At 37.9% G+C, this 19,437-nt stretch overlaps 1 protein-coding gene and 2 long non-coding RNA genes across 7 annotated transcripts; all 3 read left to right on the forward strand.

Moving 5' to 3' along the window:
* The first annotated feature begins 661 nt into the window (after window positions 1–661).
* On the forward strand, window positions 662–7,379 carry LOC100699967 (GTPase IMAP family member 7). 3 transcript variants are annotated; one of them, XM_025902902.1, is made up of 3 exons: window positions 904–1,150; window positions 2,739–3,488; window positions 3,546–4,018. In XM_025902902.1, exons 1-3 carry the CDS (start codon window positions 1,036–1,038, stop codon window positions 3,629–3,631), a joined length of 951 nt encoding a protein of 316 aa, XP_025758687.1. In that variant the 5' UTR covers window positions 904–1,035; the 3' UTR covers window positions 3,632–4,018. The 3 variants fall into 3 exon arrangements, with proteins under 3 accessions (XP_005462200.1, XP_025758687.1, XP_005462199.1); XM_005462143.4 differs by lacking the exons at window positions 2,739–3,488; window positions 3,546–4,018 and adding an exon at window positions 4,173–7,379 and having other exon boundaries at window positions 662–1,150; XM_005462142.3 differs by having other exon boundaries at window positions 953–1,150; window positions 2,739–4,018.
* A 3,913-nt stretch (window positions 7,380–11,292) lies between these two features.
* Window positions 11,293–12,743, forward strand: LOC109197305 (uncharacterized). 2 transcript variants are annotated; one of them, XR_002058449.2, is made up of 4 exons: window positions 11,293–11,621; window positions 12,269–12,328; window positions 12,423–12,461; window positions 12,687–12,743. It is a non-coding gene; the product is annotated as an uncharacterized LOC109197305 (long non-coding RNA). The 2 variants fall into 2 exon arrangements; XR_003216396.1 differs by lacking the exon at window positions 11,293–11,621 and having other exon boundaries at window positions 11,628–12,328.
* Window positions 12,744–14,150: 1,407 nt separating this feature from the next.
* Window positions 14,151–16,309, forward strand: LOC109199979 (uncharacterized). 2 transcript variants are annotated; one of them, XR_003216399.1, is made up of 3 exons: window positions 14,151–14,236; window positions 14,695–14,787; window positions 15,044–16,309. It is a non-coding gene; the product is annotated as an uncharacterized LOC109199979 (long non-coding RNA). The 2 variants fall into 2 exon arrangements; XR_002060212.2 differs by having other exon boundaries at window positions 15,083–16,309.
* Window positions 16,310–19,437: the final 3,128 nt, after the last annotated feature.

Here is a 19,437-nt window from a genome sequence, read left to right on the forward strand (position 1 = left end):
CAGGCAAGAAATCATGCCATTTACTTTGAGAACAACCTCGAAGCCCACTTAAAGAAGAAAAAGGAGAAAAAGCAAATGCAGAAAACAAGCTGCTAAACTGTGAAACACAATTTTTGAGGATTAAAAACACAAAATGTGTTGTTTTCACAACCATGAAATACAGAACTGTGTGTCCCAAAATAAAGGCTTGGCTTCTGTAATGTTCACCTCCATCTCCTTTGTCTGCTTTTGGGTCCACACTCTCTCCACTCCACACCGTCTGTCTCTGCAGATGTCACACAATTTGTATTTAATTAACTGAAATGTTTGGGTTTGTTTTGTTTGGGGTTTTTTTTTTACACCTAATTCTAGTTTTTATTTCCAGTTAACTATAATAGCCAGTACAGAGTGTAGTATTGAAATGAAAATGAAATTATTCCGAAACAAGATGCCAGCGATGATACATCATAGCTCTATTGCGTTTAAGAACAGATCGACTCAGATATATCCAGAACCTTTCTGTGGAGCATGTTGAACAGCTTGCTCTGTTATCACAGGGCCATGTATTCCCACACAAAGATGTACAAGATCAATACTGCTGGTGTTAGTTGCTTCACACATTTTACCATCAATGTATGGCTATAATACTGCAAAGACATGTGACAACACGGTCAGAGGTAGATAATGTTCTTTCTTTTATTGTATATACTTGTTCTGTGGCAGTAGTTCGAAGAGTATCAGCTGAAATTGTGGGAGAGGACCAGCAACAGACCACAAAGATCTGAAATTTAAATGAAACTACTCATGCAACAGTTCATCAGCGATGAACAAAGCAAAGTGTGTCTTTGCCCCTCCCCTCTAGTCGTAGCAGATCAGCTCAGCACTCTAGTGATCTGAACATAGTTCAAATTCTGTAATATTGTTGTACTTTCTTGTATAATGACAATAAAATATTTTAACATTTGTTACACAAACACACCCTAGTCAACAAAGATTAATATTAGCTCTCACACAAGCCCAGCAACGACAAACAATGTTAAGGGGAGGGGACTAGAAATGGGCTTTAAAAACGGTGAAACAAAAAGGAAACTATTTACTAGACAAGACAGTAACAGTGACACATCACAGCTCTACTGCCTGGAAACATTAAACATGGCATATACTCAACTTTGTAAGTATAATCATAACTTTTAGATTTCTTTAATGTTGAAAAACACAATTCTCTTTAATACATTTCAGCTTTTCTTTCATAGTGGATACATTGTCAAAGCTAGTTTTATTTAAGTTTAATTTATAATTTTTTTTTTGATTGTGTTAAGAAGCCTTTAAAATGTTCAGTCTATCTTTTTATGATTGTTGAATATTGTTGAACGTTCTATGAACTTACAGCAATGTGACTTCCATTTTCTCAGTGTGAACCACAACTCTTTGTGCTCAGTGATTTTCTCATATACAGTTTCAACTGAAATTTCAATTCGGAAATAAAGTTTTTAGCAGCATCTGTAATTTGAAAATGAAAGTGATCATATAAGAGTTCATCAACGATATATGTTGGCTGTAAACAGAAATTGCTTAAGGGTATAACTAAGACATGTCGAGAAGCTTCCTGTGGAATCAGTTGAACAGGTGGCTCCATTACTACTCCACTTCCTTTACAGGCTGAGCGAATCAGAGGTTTCAAAAGTACAACCTTGATTCCTGAAAAGTAGGTTTTCTATGTAAAATGTAAAGAGCAGAATGCAATGTTCAAATCCCCACATATCAAAAAGTTTACTATTTTATGAAAAATATGACCTCATTATTAATTTGGGTCTGACAAATGTTTTGACAGGGGCAACAAAAGGCTTCTGTTATAGAAGAATTAAAATTGTCCATCATTTATCCATGTTTACATGCTGGTTATCGTCTTTTTTCTTAGCACATGGGACATAAATATAGACCTCAAAACTAGGCATAACTAAACAAGAGGTGAGGCAAACCTTTTACTGAGGCTGTAGGAGAATTTTAGCAAACTAAATATTCAGGCACATGGGAGACAAAGTGAACACAGTATGACTCAAATGAAGTTAACGATGATAATGTAGATAAACAAACTAAAGCTTTACATACACACAGGAGGTAATAAGGGAGAGTGGCAGAAAGTTGAAACTAATGCAGAACAATAGAACAAGAGACAGCAAATTTACAAAATAAAACTAAACAAGTAACTAATAGGCATCTACTAAAAGGAAGCGTGGAGACTGAGCCTAAACAAAACAAAGAAATTGAGCACAGGAGGGACATTATCTCTATATATCTATTATAGTGTACCTCTGCAGTCAAGACTGTATTGTTGCAGACCTGTGGACTAAATGTGAAAAAATCTTGCCCCAGCCATTTGTGATCTGTCAGTGGCAGATGTAACAGTTGCTGTTGTAATGCAATGTATCACCGCATGGTGGTGCCTCCTGTGTCATGACTAGTAGGTCAGCCCCCTTTTATTCTTCTAAAGCTGACCTAACTAATGCAGTGTTTTCATGCAAATCATGTGGTTTGTAGCACAAAATGTTACATGATTTTTTTTAATTATCTCTTCCTTGTTTTCTCATGGTTTGTGTGATTTGTGTTTTATGGTTGCATGTTATTTTTATTAATTTATGTGATACACTGTAACTGTTTTTATAAATGAAATTTATCAACATCATTCATAGTAACAATAACAATAGTAAAAATAATAAGTGTAAAGTTTTTAGTTCATTACTTTCTCAATTCTCAAACAGACTCTGAAGAAACTGAGCTGAGGATTTTGCTCGTTGGGAAAACTGGAACAGGAAAGAGTGCAGCAGGAAACACTATCTTGGGGACAAATGCTTTTAAATCTCGTCCATCTTTCTCTTCTGTTACAACAGCCTGTGAGAAGAAAGAAAGTGTTGTCTACAGTCAAACAGTGGCTGTGATTGATACTCCAGGTCTGTTTGACACCAGAATGTCAAATGACGAGGTGTTTGCAGAGATTGCTGTGTGCATCTCCTTTGCTGCTCCTGGTCCTCATGTGTTCCTGGTTGTGCTGCAGGTCAACAGATTCACAGCAGAAGAACAAACAACTGTAGAAATCATTCAGATGATGTTTGGAGAGGAATCAAAAAATTACACTCTGGTCTTGTTCACACATGGAGACTTGCTGGGAGAAAACAGCATAGAAGAATTAATAAGTGAAAATCAACAAGTTAAAGAACTCATTGATCAGTGCTCTGGAGGATATCATGTTTTTAACAACAGAGATGGAGATCAATCTCAAGTCCGAGAACTGCTGAGGAAGATCAATGCAATGGTTCAGAGAAATGGAGGAACCTACTACACCAGCAGGATGTTCAACGAAGCCCAGAAAGCGAAAAGAGAACAAATGGAGCGCCTTCTTAGAGAAAATCCTCAGATGGATTTTGAAGAAGCAAGAAGAAGGGCAGAGAGTAGTAACAAATTCATTTGGGCTGTTTTAGCGGGTGCTTCTACTGGAGCTGGTGTTGGAGCTGGTGTTGGAGCTGGTCTTGGAGCTCTGGCAGGGCCTGCAGGAGCTGCAGTAGGAGCTGCAGTAGGAGCTCCAGTGGGAGCAGTAGTGGGAGCCACTGTGTCTGCAGCAATGGCTGTGAAAGAGAAGGCATGCATCATACAGTAAAATTGGGTATTAATTATACCTCAGGTGCAGGTTATGAAGTCACATCATAACAGAGATACAAATAAATTACCAGATTTTTCAGTAATTGTCTGCTTTTTCAGCAGAATGCAGCATCTTTCCTTGCTGTTTTTTTTTTCTTGTTGCTTTCAGGTGTTAGAGGAACATCTTCATTTCAAACAAAAACTAATAAATACTTATTTTTTGATTATGGGACATATATGGGACTCTGTAACTTGTAGCATTGTTAGCTCACTGGTTTAGAGTCATAAGAAATCAATCTTCTGAAAGATTGGTACTGACGTCTAATCTGTTTCTGTAAACAAGAGTGAGATCTGATTTCATGTATCCAGTATATTTTATCTCTTTCAATAAATAAAAATAAACATATGGTGCAATGTTTTTCTTCCATATTAAAAAACCCCAAATATATATATATATTTTTTACTAATGTCTTATTTTTTCGGTTGATTGAGAGTATTTTCTGAACTCTGCACTGATGCTCAGACTTGTGCCAACCCCCTGATGGCCTGTTTTGTTTCAGACTCTGACCTGAGGGTGGTACTGGTGGGTCAGGAGAGAGTTGGGAAGAGTTCAGCAGGAAACACCATCCTGGGCAAGAAGAAGTTTAACTGTAGGATCAGTTTGAGCCCTCTGACTTTGAGCAGTAAGAAGAGAGAAGCTGATGTTCTGGGTCAAAGAGTCTCTGTGGTAGATACCCCTGGACTTGTCAGCACTCGGCTGTCTGCACAGGAAGTGAAAGCAGAGCTGGAAAAAGCTCTCCAGCTGAGTTCTCCAGGTCCTCATGTTTTCATCCTCGTCCTCCAGCTCGGACGATTCACCCCACAGGAGCAGGAAGGACTGAAAGCTCTGCAGAAGATGCTGGGCACTGATGTCTCCAAACACACCATGCTGCTGTTCACCTACGGAGACCGACTGGAAAACACCGACATTGACATGGAAATGTTCGCCAAAGAGGACGAGAACATCCAGCAGTTGCTGAAGAGCTGCAGCGGTGTGTACCATGTGTTCAACAATAACATGGAAAACAGGGATCAGGTCCAAAAGCTGCTGGAGAAGATAAATGACATCTGTGAGGGAGGACAGTTGTACTATGAGAGGTCTCAGTCAGAGGGGTCAGTCTGGAGTTTAATACCCAGAGATTTTAGGATTAAACAGATGCTGTGGTTGGTCTGCATTTCATTAGCCGTCAGAGGGATTTATTACATCTGGAAGTGGTTATTCAGTGCTCAGAATAAGTAATTAACCTCCTAGGACCTGGCGTCCACATATGTGGACATCACATTTTGGGTTATTTAGACCAAAATACTCAATTTTGCTCTACAAGGGCCTGATATTCATTCACAAGGACATTATACTGCTACTGTTCTATCGAAATTTTAAACGAATATCCACATATGTAGCTCCCATTTCTCTTAGAAAGAAAAATCAGGTAGAAAAATATCTGGTAATTGTTTTTTTTTTTACAATCATCAGGTCCCAATCAGCCCAAATATCAAAGAGAAATTAAAAGTTTGGGTCTTAGAAGGTTAAAGCAGGTCTCCATAGATTTAATCTGATTAAATCTGGTGAGACACAGTTTATGAATTGGCTTTGTATAGATGTTTCTCACTATTAACATGTTTGAGATTTAATTGAGTAGAAATGACTGCAGGAAATGACTAAAATGCAGCAGGTTTGCAATGATTTCTTTAGACTGTTCTTTTACTGATTGTAAAACTAAAATATTATAAAACAGAAGTGTTTTGGCCACAACTTTGAATTCATTTTGGGGCTTTCTGATATATACATGTCAACCACGCAGCAGAGCAATAGGTACACTGAGTTTTACAACACAAGCTGTGTGTTTGTGTGTCCTCCTGTCTTACGCTGAAAATCAGTCTGAAAGGAGCTGCCACCCACCTCTCTGCATTTGAAACAGTGCACAACTGCCTCCACTGAGGCAGCTTTGTATTATATTGGGTTAAGACATTAATGAGTAGTTTTACCGCCTCTTACTAGCAATCACTTTAGGTTAACCCATCCATTTTCCAGCGGGATTGTATGTCTCTCTCTTATTTGTTATTTGTCTATTTGTTATTTTTGCCTACTTTGACCATGAGCCACTGCTAATAACTAAAGTCTAATGTTTGATTGTTACACTGCAGTGCAACTAACCCAACAACTGTACCAACCGGATTAGAAAAAAAAAAGAAAAAAGAAAACTGCTTCGATATCAGTAATCAAACAGTAGTCTCAGCCTTAGCTGCTGTGCATCAACATTAAAGGTGCAATATGAATTGACTTCAGATGCTGCATGGGGAGCAAGGGGGGAGCAGGTGTTTTGCACTTCAGGGCCACAATTGTCAAACCTTTTGAGAGTGTACTTTCTGCTGCAATAAAAAGTTTAAGAACTTGTGGTTAATGTTAAGTAGAAAAAGATATATTTTGTAGTTTGTCTCTGTGTTGAGGTGGATCAGTGATCTTGTCTTTCCATGTGGAAAGACATGAATCACATTGTACATTGGCAATTGGATGGGCTCGGTTGAACCCCCAGCTGAAAAGGCATGATGCAGTAGCGGTTCTTCAGACTCTCCAGCAGAGATAGACAGCGACACAGGAGCCGCGAAGTGCTGGATGGCTCACCTGAGCCTCCAGTTTCCCTCAGAGTGACTGACCTGGGTCAAAGATGACAAACAGGATTTAAACTGAGGCGAGATGGACACTGAGGCTGATATCAAGTCACTGGCACACAGCTTTACAAACCTCAGTTTTAGCTCTTGGTAAAGGTTCCATTTAAATCCTTAAAATAAAGTGCACTCAGTGGAGCCCATAAATCACCTGAATATGTTCCCTGAAAGGCTTACCATAGCTTCACATCTACAGTCTAACTGCACCTAAACTATAACACCCTGATGATTTTAATACAAGTAAATAAATGAACATATTAATATAAAGAGAAAACACAGATGCTGTTGAATGGTTGCATTCCTTATGTGTGTGCAGGCAGTGTTTGGCTGAAAAAGATCTTCTGTTTGTCTGCTGTGACAGAGAAAGACCTGCCTTTATGTATGATCAGTGGGATTGCGAAATCAACACGGGGGTGTGGCTTTCTGAGGAAATTTGAACGAGCATAATGAACACCAGCTGTTTGTACACACGCGTGTGCACACAGGTCCTCACAGACTCACGCTGTCTTGGTCGGCTGCTGCCTCTAAACATGTTGTGTGTTGTCTTGTGTGCTTCTCAGTAACATTCAGTATTTATTATTTATAAAAGGTCAGAAGTGCAACGGGTGAGATGAGACAGAGAGCATTTAAGGTTGACACACACACACACACACACACACATACACACACACACAGTAGTTAGACTCAGGTTTAGATAAGAGTTCAAGTAAAGTAGTTTGCAAAAGCTTGCAACTGCAAAATTGAGCCTGCATAAGTGACAGTGTGCCTTAAGATGTGCTGCTGATGTTCCAGAAGATAAGCGAGCCTACGGCAGCGACAGGAAACACCTGGCTTCGAGACGAAGAAAATGTTCTTTTTAACTGTGTCACAAGTTGTCAACAGAACATTTGTGGTTTTGAAACTTATGCATGTATTGTATCTGCTTTGACATAAAGAGGGGGCATCAGAAAACATACCCTGATGCTTTAAAACAGCTGCTTGTGTATTATTGGGCGGAGATCTACAGCTGATGTTGCATCTCCCCACGCGTGTGTTTCATTAAAATCGCTGTTTTACCAACTCTTCTGAACCATCGCTGTTTTTATACTCACCCTCAATATTTGAACCCCTTAACAACTGTTACCGATGATTATGTTAGTTGTTGTTGCTGTAGTTTCCCTGCAGGTGATCAAACAGATTTTTACTGCCTTTTCTCTCAGTCTCTCTCTTCTCCTCTGTTTATCTTTCCCTTGCCTTCTGCTGCCTTTGGTTTTTCCCAACTTCCACTTTCTTCGTCTTTCTCTTTCCCATTCTCGTCTATTCTGACTGTTCTCACTTTGTTAGTCTTTAGTTAATGTCTTAGAGTATAGTTATGCCGTTCTGAGTTTCTTGTGTTCCGTAGGTCCTCGGTTATTTAGTAGTTCCCCTCCTCTCCAGTATGCGTAATAATCCAGTATTGCCCTGCCAATGTGTGTATGTGTTTGTGTGTTGGCAGGAATCGGAGCGGGTGCGTTTTACTCACGGGAGTTTTGGATTTGCTGCTTTTAATTTTTAATGGACATTCTGCACTGCGTGGGATTCTGGGAAGGAATCACCACACTGTAAAATATAACTTGTTGTTTCAACTTAAAAATATCAGGTACAGGGCTGCCTTAAAATTTTAATTTAAGTCAAGAAATAGAGTTTGTTCTTATAACACAACCAATTGTTATCTTAATGAAAAATCACATGTTGTCTAAACTTTTGTCTTAGTTTAGTTGACTGAGATTTGTTAGTCAGTTCAACTCCTTTAATTGACATTTTTACTTGGGAAAACCCTTTCAGCTAAATTAAAATAATCTATTGTTTAAACTCTTGTCCTAGTTCAGTTGACTTGGGTTTTTTAGTTAATTCAAATACTTTAGTAGTTCTTTTAACTTAGGAATCTATTTTAGCTTAACTAACATAATCTGTTAGCTAAGTTGATTTAAGTTTATTAATTAACTGAGCTCCTTAAGGTAGCTGAGTGAACTTGTAAATCAGTTTCATTTTAATTATCAGAGTTGATTGACTGGATGTAAAGAAAAATGTGTATTAAACATCTTAAGTTTTGGGGTTTTTTTTTTTAGCTTTCTAACATCCATTTCAGCAAAACTACCTGTTAGGTTTATCTTAGATCTCAGGTTTAAATACCTACATTCCTTTAAATTAATTTTCTGTTGTTTACAGAGAAAAAAATAAAAACCCACAGATTCCATTAAAGTCTATCTGATCATTTCATACAGAAAGTTTGTTTTAAGAACATGACAAGACAATTACTCATGAGCACCCAACATTCACCATTTATTGTGCCATCTTAGTCATCTGAGAAACAGAAAAATCAGTGACGTAGCTCATCAGGCTCACAATCCATCAAAACTCAAAGGCTGCTCCCTGTGAAACAATAAATTTGAACTTGGTCTTGAGCCCAGTTTGGGTGAAGATGAAATTCTGACCAATACTCTAGGAGCAGTAGTGATTCTTGTGAAGTAACAACATAAAGTCTGCATTAATGTAATGTATCAACGGGACACTTGCTATTTTAGAAAAGTTATTCTTTACATTTGCAAAATTTTTAAACTTCATTGTGCTCAGTCACACCTGTTAGCATAAAACTTGAAATATTAAAATAGTACAAAACCTTTGATAAGTGACAGTAAAGATCAGTTTATAACAACTAAGACATCAAACTCTTGTATTTGTCTTCGTTTACAATTGGAACAAATTCCACAGAACCAATATCTCTGAAAATGAGTGCATGCTTCTGAAACGTTTGATAATATAAATATTTCAGATACATCAGTTTGAGTCTGCTCAATTGCAAAACAAAGGAAAAACTACTGACTTGCATGAGATAAGCATCTGCAAAGTCCACCATTATATTGTTGTTCACATAAGTTTCTTAAACCATGAACAAATGAGTAATTGTCTAATCTGGAATGTAAAGTGTAGTCATTTAGTGACATACAAAAGTGAGAATGAGAACTTGCAAGGATAAAAAAACAAACAGTAAAATAAAAACTGTCCTTAACACTGAGGCAATTGTATGCTGTGAGCATACAATTACAGTTCTGCATGGCTTTCTGCAAGAGTCTGTTTCTTAGACCATGCACTAGTGAGATGCACTGCCTTCCACCAATGTTCATTAGGATGTTCTGAATGGTTTCAAAGATGTCCTTAAGTTCCTTTGGATAGTCTATGTTGAGGGCAAAAAGAAGGCCCATCAGCATGGAAATGGCACTTGAGACATCCCTCAGATTAGACAGGATTACTGCCGCCTCAAGGACAACCAACACATCGATGATGTCTTCTTCTTTCACCATCGCAATGCCAACTTTCATCCTCTTAGAAAACGTGTCTTCAATACCTGTCGGCTATAAAAGGGTTCAAAGACAAAAAAAAAAAAAAAAATTACACAATTACAATTACACAATATCCCTTGTGCTTAAGAATTCATGTCTTTCCAAAGAAGAGCCATACTGATGCTTTGGATGATGGTGATTGGCTTTGGGTAACACTTATTAGTTGTTAAAGTTTTTTCAGAATGAGATATGCACCCCCATGTTACAAATCCATTTCTTGCTTTAAACAAAGACCATGTTCATAAATAACTGAGCATGTCTTCAATTGCAGAATTCAAACAAAATTTTCAATTTAAATGGTAAATGGCCTGTATTTGTATAGCGCTTTACTAGTCCCCTAAGGACTCCAAAGCGCTTTACACATTCAGTCATTCACACACATGGGTGGATGACTGAATCGTGACTCAAGAGTTGACAGTTCGCCTTGTAATCGGAAGGTTGCCGGTTCGAGCCCCGGCTCCCACAGTTTCAGTCGTTGTGTCCTTGGGCAAGACACTTCACCTGTTGCCTACTGGTGGTGGTCAGAGGGCCCGGTGGTGCCAGTGTCCGGCAGCCTCGCCTCTGTCAGTGCGCCCCAGGGTGGCTGTGGCTACAATGTAGCTTGCCATCATCAGTGTGTGAATTTAAATCTACTTATGCTAAATATTGGCTGTGCTCTAAACCAAATCTGGCTGAGAATACATGAAATGTGCAAACTGCAGCTACACTACAGGATCAGATTATGGCTCCATAGACAATGCTTCTTTAATCAGTTTATTGATTAAAGTTTATTTTTCCCCCTATATTAACAGCATGAAAAAAGAGCATATAGACATGGCTGAACAGGTTGCATAATTGGCACTGAATATCAACATCCACCTTTACCCAGCTGCCCAATGACTCTCGGCCAGTAACCTTTAATTGCTTACCCAGTCTACACAGTCTCTTTTCCAGGGTCCAGGACATTTCACCAAAGTATTGCCCCCCACAGCTGTAGCAGCCACTGCAGCCCCTTAAATATCCTAATATCTCTGCCATTACAATATACAATGTGAGAAATCAAACGTAAAGCAGAAGTGAACAGTACAGCAGCGAAATGTCAAAGACCCTGGTGAAGACATGAATAAACACAAGACACTAATAATATAAATGCTACCTTGGCAGTTAGTTTCTCTGAAACCCAGACCAAATCCAGTGTCAAAGATCTTGTAATAATACATTTGGTGAGGAAAAAGTACACATGTTATCATGTGGCATCTATTGTTTCATAGATGCCACATGTTTAATTTAAAATCCACTGTGGTGCTGTCATTATTAAATTTACTAAAAGAAACAATGCTAACCTTCACAGTCTTGAAAGTGTGTGAGGGATCTGCCTTTAGAAAATGAGGTCCTCTGTCCTCTTCCTTTGTGTAGGGCTCTGGTCAAAGAAGTCAAAAAGAAAACAAAAACATTTTTTAAACAGTGTTTATGAAGCATGTAGACAGCTCCAAATTCACAGCTTTTTGATACATAATTCCATCAATATATGATTATCATTGGAGATTTTGAATCAGGCTTATCAGGGCATTCAAGTAGAATATGATATCCAAACTACCACCAATATACATACACTCAAAAAAATGAATGAGGTGGATTGTTCAGTGTATATTAATTATTTATTTTCATTTTACTTAAAATATATGTTTTTGTTAAGTTAACATATGTTTTTCTAATCAAGTCTACGTAATTGTGTCTATTATTCAACGTACATAATACTAATGTGTTATTTGATGGCATAACATTTAAGTTAAGTCAATTAGGATCGATATACTTTGTATATCCACAAGGTGGCAGTAATGCAAAAACAGTTGTAATGAAACCGCGAAGAACAACAAGGTTTCACGGCTTGGGCCTGCTCATGCGCAAGACTTCAAATTTAACTTAAAAACGTTGTTTTGGCGCCAACTGCTGTTTCTTTGAGAGGTAAGACCACTTTTTTCTTTGACTATGTTGTTCAGTATCTACATGTCGAGCATGGTTATATTTTGCGTTTGTCTTACAAGACATGTTATATCGTTTGCGTGCGCTTGTTCTACATTAGTTTTACTGGGTCCTGGACATGCTTAACATGCTTATTTTGTGGACTGGGTAAGAAACATTTTTATTGTTTTTTGTTTTATTAAGGGATTAGCTACCGGGGTTCATGGGGTTATTTTTTTCATTTGCTTTCTTGGGATTCCTTTATGTAATCCGAGAGTCATAAATATCGAATAGGATAGCAAGGATAGCATAAAGTGACACTTAAAATCCAAAAAGTCGAGGGCGAAAGCCACTGTGACACCATTGTTATGCTCTATTAGTAATCTGTATTATGTAAAAATCGTCTGTAAATACAGCATGTTTCCTAGCGGAGGTATACATATCAACATAGTTATAAATTACAGTTTGTTAAACCACACACTTATTTTTTTAAATAAAATTATTCACGACATATGAGTGGGCAGACAATGGAGGTCGACAGACCTGGTGAGAATTTCTTCTGAGTAGTATTTTATTTAGTTGTAATTCAATCAATAATTTGCTTCTTGAAATTTAGTAATGAATTTCTTGTTTTACTTTATAAATTTCAGATCCTGCCTTTACCTGCCCCCTCCTATGTGGTGTATGTGGTACTGCTGAGCTTGTATGTGGTATGTGAACTGTTATACTTTTAAAAACAAAACTGTTTAATAAGTTAAGTTTTCTTTAGTGACGCATCCCATGCCCCTGTTATGTCTTCTCCAGATCTGAACCATTGTAAAGGTTGCAGTTCAAGGGCCTGAGGTATGAAATTCTTTTCAGATCAGCTGTGATCAATATTTTTTGGAACTTGATAAATAACAATAAAAGATGTAATGGCTCCATTAGCATTTTGTGTAAATGTTTGTGTTAAAATTATAGCTTTAATGAGGTCTTTCTACATTAGTTTTAGTTATAAAGTATGTATATGTGTACATATAGTATGTATATTTACAGTACAGTATGTTGTGTTTGTTGACATGTTTTCAGGTGGAAGCAGAATTTGTGAGGATTACTACTGCTCCACTTGACCAATACACTGACCAGCTCAGTAGCGGTTTTAGATACGGGCGACACGGGCGGTTGCCCGGGGCGGCATCGTGATGGGGGGCGGCATCACGGGCATCGGCAAAAAAAAAAAAATGCTCGTACTCATGCTGCCCCGACGGCAGCCAGCGCATATTGGGAATGTCATAGGCACCGATCGGTTTTCTATCGCCCATTTGCTGGGAGTAAGGGCGCCCTCCGTTTGCGAGGTGCGCCTGCTGCTTGCGGCACAGGGAGGAGAGGGCGGGGCGGCGGGGGATTCTCTGGCTGGCTGGAGCAGCATCTAATAACCAACTCGCAAAATAAAACAAAATAAAAACAAACCAACAACACGAAAACACCAGACATTATGATACAGACTTATAATTTGCACCGATGTTTTTTTGAAATTCTATACACGAAAACTGAGCGCGAGAGCCCTCGGTGCGCCTGCTCGCTGCTGAAGTCAAAGTAAACTTTATTGTCATCTCCGCTACATACAGTCCAGTATATAGAGAGACGAGACGACGAGGCTCCAGTTACAGCAGTGCAAATAAACGAACAATAAATATAGTAGAGTAAGAAAATAAATATACACTTTAGGACTCGGGGTAAAGGGATCAATAACAATTTAAAATTTATAATTTACAGTTTGATGATTTAAAGTCTCACACATAACCTGTCGAAAGGGGAGGGAGACCTGCTGCTTCCAAAGAGAGCACATTTCATTCATAATGATGTAAATCCAAGCCCATTATGTATTCATGATTTGAATCCTGGGTTGTGTGAAATCCCAGAAATACACCCTAGACAAAGTGAATCTGTGAACTAAGGTGTAGGTCTATTAGGTTATGTTGTGCTGATCCTCTGGTTGAGGGATGGGTGTTCATACTGGAGTGCAAAATTAAAACCAATGGAAGATGGACAAGAAAAGTTCAAAGCCATCAGGGGCTCAGTTTAGAAAAAAGAGAAAAGAAGAAGAGAAGAAACAAACAAATGATACAGGTAAGCAGATGTGTCATTGGATAATGGCAGGTCATCCTGAAACAATCAGAATCAGAATATTTTATTAATCCCTAAGTAAATAATGTGGGTTACAGTTGCCCCAAGAAGAAATGGTAAAAATAGTAACAGTAACAGACTAAACTCCAAACAATACATTATGTTACAGATTTTAATATTAATTAGTCATTGTCAATTGTTGATTTGTCCTGTTCTCATTGTATGACGAATTATGATGGCTGTTTGGTAGCCGTTTGCATACTATGCATGCTCTGTCTCTCTCTTCATATCTGTGTGTGGACAACAGTTTTATGTTAATGTACAATCCTTAACATGTTTTGTGTGTGTGTGTGTGTGTGGGGTGGGGGTGGGGGGTGGGGGGGCAGAGGGAGTGTTCGCCCAGGGCGCCAAACAGGCTAGGACCGCCACTGGACCAGCTCATAAAAGTCTTCAAGAAAAAAGGAGGCGCTGCAGTGAAGAAAATTAGACAAACTTTGGCCCCTGCCACAAAGGTGCGTTATTCTGTTGGTAGCAAAATATTATGGCTAATAAGATCACTTTCAAATTTAACAGCTAGTGTATGGTAGCTGCACAGTGTACTTACATTTATATTAAGCAAGACAAAGTTTGGTACTCAAAACTTTGGAAAATTAAAATTACCTAAACATAAGTAAAATCTGATCCCTCAATTTCGGGTTAAACCAGAAGTGAATGTTTTATTTTAAAGATCAGTTTTTGAATGCAAAAAAGATGATGTATTAGTTTGTCTATACCTCCATTATGGACATATATAATGTGGCGGAGACCCTGCCCTACAGGTTAACTATTCATGCCCATGTGATGATTAGTTGGTCTTGTGTACATGTCTATCTGCGCAGCGGATATGTCATTCATTTTGCGTATAATGTGAGTTTGTGTCATCCTAAAGTATTTCTGTTTTCTCTTCCTGTATCTCTGCCACTCTCTACAGAAGCAAACTATTGAAAAGGGGAGGGAGTGTGTCCTCAGGGCACTCCCTCTTTACCTAAATGAAGACCCAAGCATCCTCTTCAAAGAATAATTGGTTAGTAATTTTAGTTTAGTTTTTTATCTGTATTAAACCAAATTTTGAATAACTAATGTTGTTGCATGTTGTAGTGTTGTTGTTGTTGTTGTAATTTGCATGGAACCTGTTTAAATGTTTTGGGGAATCTTCTTGTATACCCAAACTATTTATATTCATTGTTGAATCTGTAGTCTAAAATAGTAGCGCACTGGGGTGCATGTTCCTAATATTGTGTTTACTCCATTAAAGGGTAGCTTTGGCTCTCTTTTTTTAGAAAAACTGGATGCCATTTTTCTATGTTTTTGTGTGTAAGCTACAGCTACAGCTGTTCAGAGGGAGCTGGAACAAATTACCCTTGCTATCTTTACCATCGAAAGAGCTGATGCCTCCAGCCGATGTGGGTATAACCATCTAGGGTGTTCTGCATGACCTGGAAGACATGGCCTCTGCATGTGCACTCTTAATGGGTGGGATATATGCACTGAATCTCAGTTAACCTCGAGACTTAAAGCTTTCTTTGAAGTACTTCAGAAGCTCTTCCTTCATCTGGATGTCAGCAGACTCTTGACCAAGGTAGAGATGCTCAAGAATAAATTGAATGAATAAGCCAACCCTTAATTTGGATGTTGAATGTTCTGTCAGATGGACAGAAGTTTTTCGGAGGCTGAATGGGAATAAAATGGTAATTTGTTGAAAATGACAGATAAAGGGAAAATTACACTTAAGAGAAATTTTGAAAAGTTTGTAAACTACTACAATTTGACAGATTTTACTCTTGTGTTACATTTTGTGCATTGTAAAGGTAATTGCAATACATACTAAGAATAACGGTAAGTTAGGAATGCAGAATGAATGTATATTTTGCGGACTTTTAAAGACGAACAATTGTTTCCATGTTAAAATGTTTACAACTCAAGTTTTTTGCCCAAACACTGGTAAAATAAACGTTGACAGTGGCAAGTGTTAAATGGTTACTGTTGTGCTGTTGCAAAAAACCTGAATGCTGACAAGCTGTTTTATTGTTAGACAATGATGCTGGCATGTTTTATTAAAGTTTTATTTGGGATGGTGATATAATTTTCTTTGATTGCTAATATCAGTGGACTGTTTATTATTATTATTATTATTATTATTATTATTATTATCATTATTATTATCATTATTATCATTATTTTTTTAATTGTGGCCGTTGAGGTACACACTTCACTTTGCATGTGTTACTGGACTAACCCTAAGCAACCATTGCAAATAGCAACTTTGCTATTCATTTTAGACACTAGAAGAAAAAACACTCCACAAACCTTACTAGCATCACATGTGCATAACTCAAGTGTCATCTTATCAACATGTTATGTAGTCTTCAATGTTTTTTTTTCTTCTATTTCTGGCAGATACAGACATTTAATTTAAAGTATTGATGTTGCATCTGTCTATATACTGTTAATTACTAACCCTAATGAGCTGTTGTATTTCATTTTGGACTGGGTTTACACAAATGCTCACTGAATGTGTTGGCAATAAAAGAAATTTTAAAAAATAAGTTGGATGTACTTAATTCATTTGTGTGGAACCTGTTGACAAAATAGATTTATGTAAAACGAATTAGTAAAGCACAAGGTGGCTGAAAATATAATATTTGAATTAATCTAACTTAAATTTAACATTTTACTGCCACAAATAAGAAATGTGTTGAAGTAACTAATATAAACTATCTAACCTGTAAATATATCATCTATGTTCATACAACATAACTTGATTAAGGTAGTCTTAAATATGTCTTGTTAATCTTAAATAGTTATTTTAAATTAGATGAACTAAAGATTTTTGCTTTAAACTAACACAATGCAATTTCGTGGAACCTGTTGACAAAATAATTTTAATTAAAGTCAACGTTTCATTTTTTTGAGTGTAGATTCTGTAAAAGTTACCACACTAAATGTCCAGTTGTGAAATATGATGACAGACTTTACTTATCAGCTTTCTTTCAATGAGTTCATCAGTTGAACTGGATAACCTAAAACTTAAACAAAGCAGAACATTTCGCAGTTGAACACTTACATCATCATTGAAGCATTTTATGAGCCTAGTTAGCCCTCCTATGCCGCTCTTGATTTTGTACAGCTCCACGAACCTCTCCATAATGGTCAAGCACAGCAAAAAGGAACCCTTTCAGGTCAACAGATGTAAGACAGGCAAATTCTGCTTCAACCTGAGCAATAGACTCTCACACTGCAGGCTTACTTGTTGTTCCTAGAGTATTTAAAAGTAGTATGGGAGGGAGCCTTCAGTTTTCAGGCCCCTCTTCTGTGGAATCAGTGAAGATGAAGATGGATGCCTGGATCTTAGATGGTGAGGGAGTGGTGGTGAGGAGGTGGGTTACATGACTGTAATCTCTAAAGTAAACGGTGATTTTCGCAAAAAGTTACACAGGTTTTAATGGAGATAGAGCAAAGTGTTTTACAATTTGGCAAAATTCATAAACCTGACATTTCTTCGATGTTGAACGGCAGTAAGCTTTCCTGTCAGAGGTTATTTAAAAAAAAAATCAGTGGCCGACACCACTGTACACAACTGCACTGGTGCTTGATAAGCAATTGAATAATGCTGAAAATAGAGATTTGAGATGGAGGAACTGTTGAGATTTATGCTATTGTATCATTTGTGTAGTCTCTAAAGCACCAGTCGTTTAGCTCTTACCCCGGTTCATTGAGCTGGTACAGTAACAGGGCAGTTAATGCTGGATTGAATCCCCTCGAACAACACCCTGCAACTCCGTCCACTAACCCACTCACTCCCCCCGCACATACCCTCAGTTTACCTGCATACATCCTGTGTCACAGTCTGGCTGAGGCAAGCTGCATGGAGTGGACCCAAAATAAAGACACGAATGAACGTGAAACAAGACTTGATATAAACAATGTGTGTTTAATAAGGCTGAAGGAAAAATATTAAGGCAACAAAGAAGAGACTGAACAAACAACCTAAACTGGGGAAACTGAAAGTACAAAGCTACCTGGGACATGAAACGTAGAGCATGGCATGGAAAACATGACATGAACAACAGACGACCTGACAAGGAATGAACAGAAACACACAGACTAAATTCACGAAAACTGACCAAAGAGCAAATGAGCAAATCCAAACTGGAAGCTGGTTCCACAGAAGAGGGGCCTGAAAACTGAAGTCTCTCCCTCCCATTCTACTTTTAAATACTCTAGGAACAGCAAGTAGGCCTGCAGAGCGAGAGCGAAGTGCTCCAATAGGGTGATATGGTGCTACAAGGTCATTAAGATAAGATGGGGCCTGATTATTTAAGACCAGTGGCGGAGCGGGGGGGTAGCTTACTGGGCTTAAGCCCGGGTTGTTTTTTCAGAAGCCCGGGGTCTTTTGGAGTGTAATTTTGTCATAGTTAGATGCCTGGTTGACAACTGTATAAAACAAAAACTACACACAATATTCGAAGCACATAGTGCACATTGTGGGAATTTACGACTGTGCGTAAATCCCCCCTAATAATGGTATGATCCGAGCTCAGACACTAAGCGACTGAACGAGGGGGCCGGGGGAGCTGCTGCCTGCAAGTGCGCTGAGAGAAGCGCAGCAGGCAGACAGAGGAGAGCTTAAGTTCGACCAGGTACCAAAGCAAATCATTCGTACTGTACAAATAATGTAAATATGACGGTGTTTCACGAAAGATTGATGTCAAACTGATCACTTGACCCATATTACGTTACTTGCTCTTCAAGTGAATCAACAAATGGCGAAATGAAAAGCCGAACAACAACAACGCTGTTTCTTTGGAGAGTCTTAGCTTACATGTATGTTTATTTCATATTTTCAGTTGTTACCCTTCACGGCTAAATAGTGTTTCAGTAATGTACTGATATACAGGAATGGACATAAGGAGCTTATTTCAAAGAGAAAACTCAGATGTTATTTTATATATTATGCTTTGTATGTTGTTCAGTATATTTCTATGCAAAACAAGAGGAATTTCAATACACAGCAGTATATTCACAGTTTAAACCAGATATTTACATACACTTTATGGAAAACACAAGAACAGAATTGTGGAGCTCCATAAGTGTGGCTCAATTGTGAATACAATTTGGTGCCAAGAAATACAGATAGTTTCTCTCTTTACTCTAAAAAAGTAAACATTTAGTCTGATTTGATGTTACAATTAAAAAGTGTTTGTGTTTTTATCTGAAGAGTGTGTAAATATCTGGTTTCAACTGTATATTTGATGATTGTCAGCACAAAGAGGGAGAGAGAGGAACAGAGATGGAACAAGAGCAGGTGAGACACACATATTAGTCAAATGGTTGTTTACCAAAAGTATCACCATATCATAGGTACTCATGTATCTCGTACCTAGTGTTTCTTTTTAGGTTTGTTATTTTTCAATTTCTATATTAAGTTATGCAGGCTTGTTTGCACAACAAGGCTAAATAATTATATAAACTTTTCTAAATAGTGTACTTTGGTAGAATTAAAAAATAAGTGTAGTGCAGATCTCGGATGATTTTTAGTGCTACTACCATCTAGTTCTGATTCTAGTTCTGTCTTGGTTAAGTCCTAAGTAGTCCTGATTTTGAACTGTTGTAGTCCTGTTTTAATTCTGGATCATTTCTGGGTCTGGCTGAGCCCCCCCCCCAAATCCCACAT

The sequence above is a fragment of the Oreochromis niloticus genome, linkage group LG3 (assembly GCF_001858045.2).
Source record: "Oreochromis niloticus isolate F11D_XX linkage group LG3, O_niloticus_UMD_NMBU, whole genome shotgun sequence".
NCBI classification, from domain to species: Eukaryota; Metazoa; Chordata; class Actinopteri; order Cichliformes; family Cichlidae; genus Oreochromis; species Oreochromis niloticus.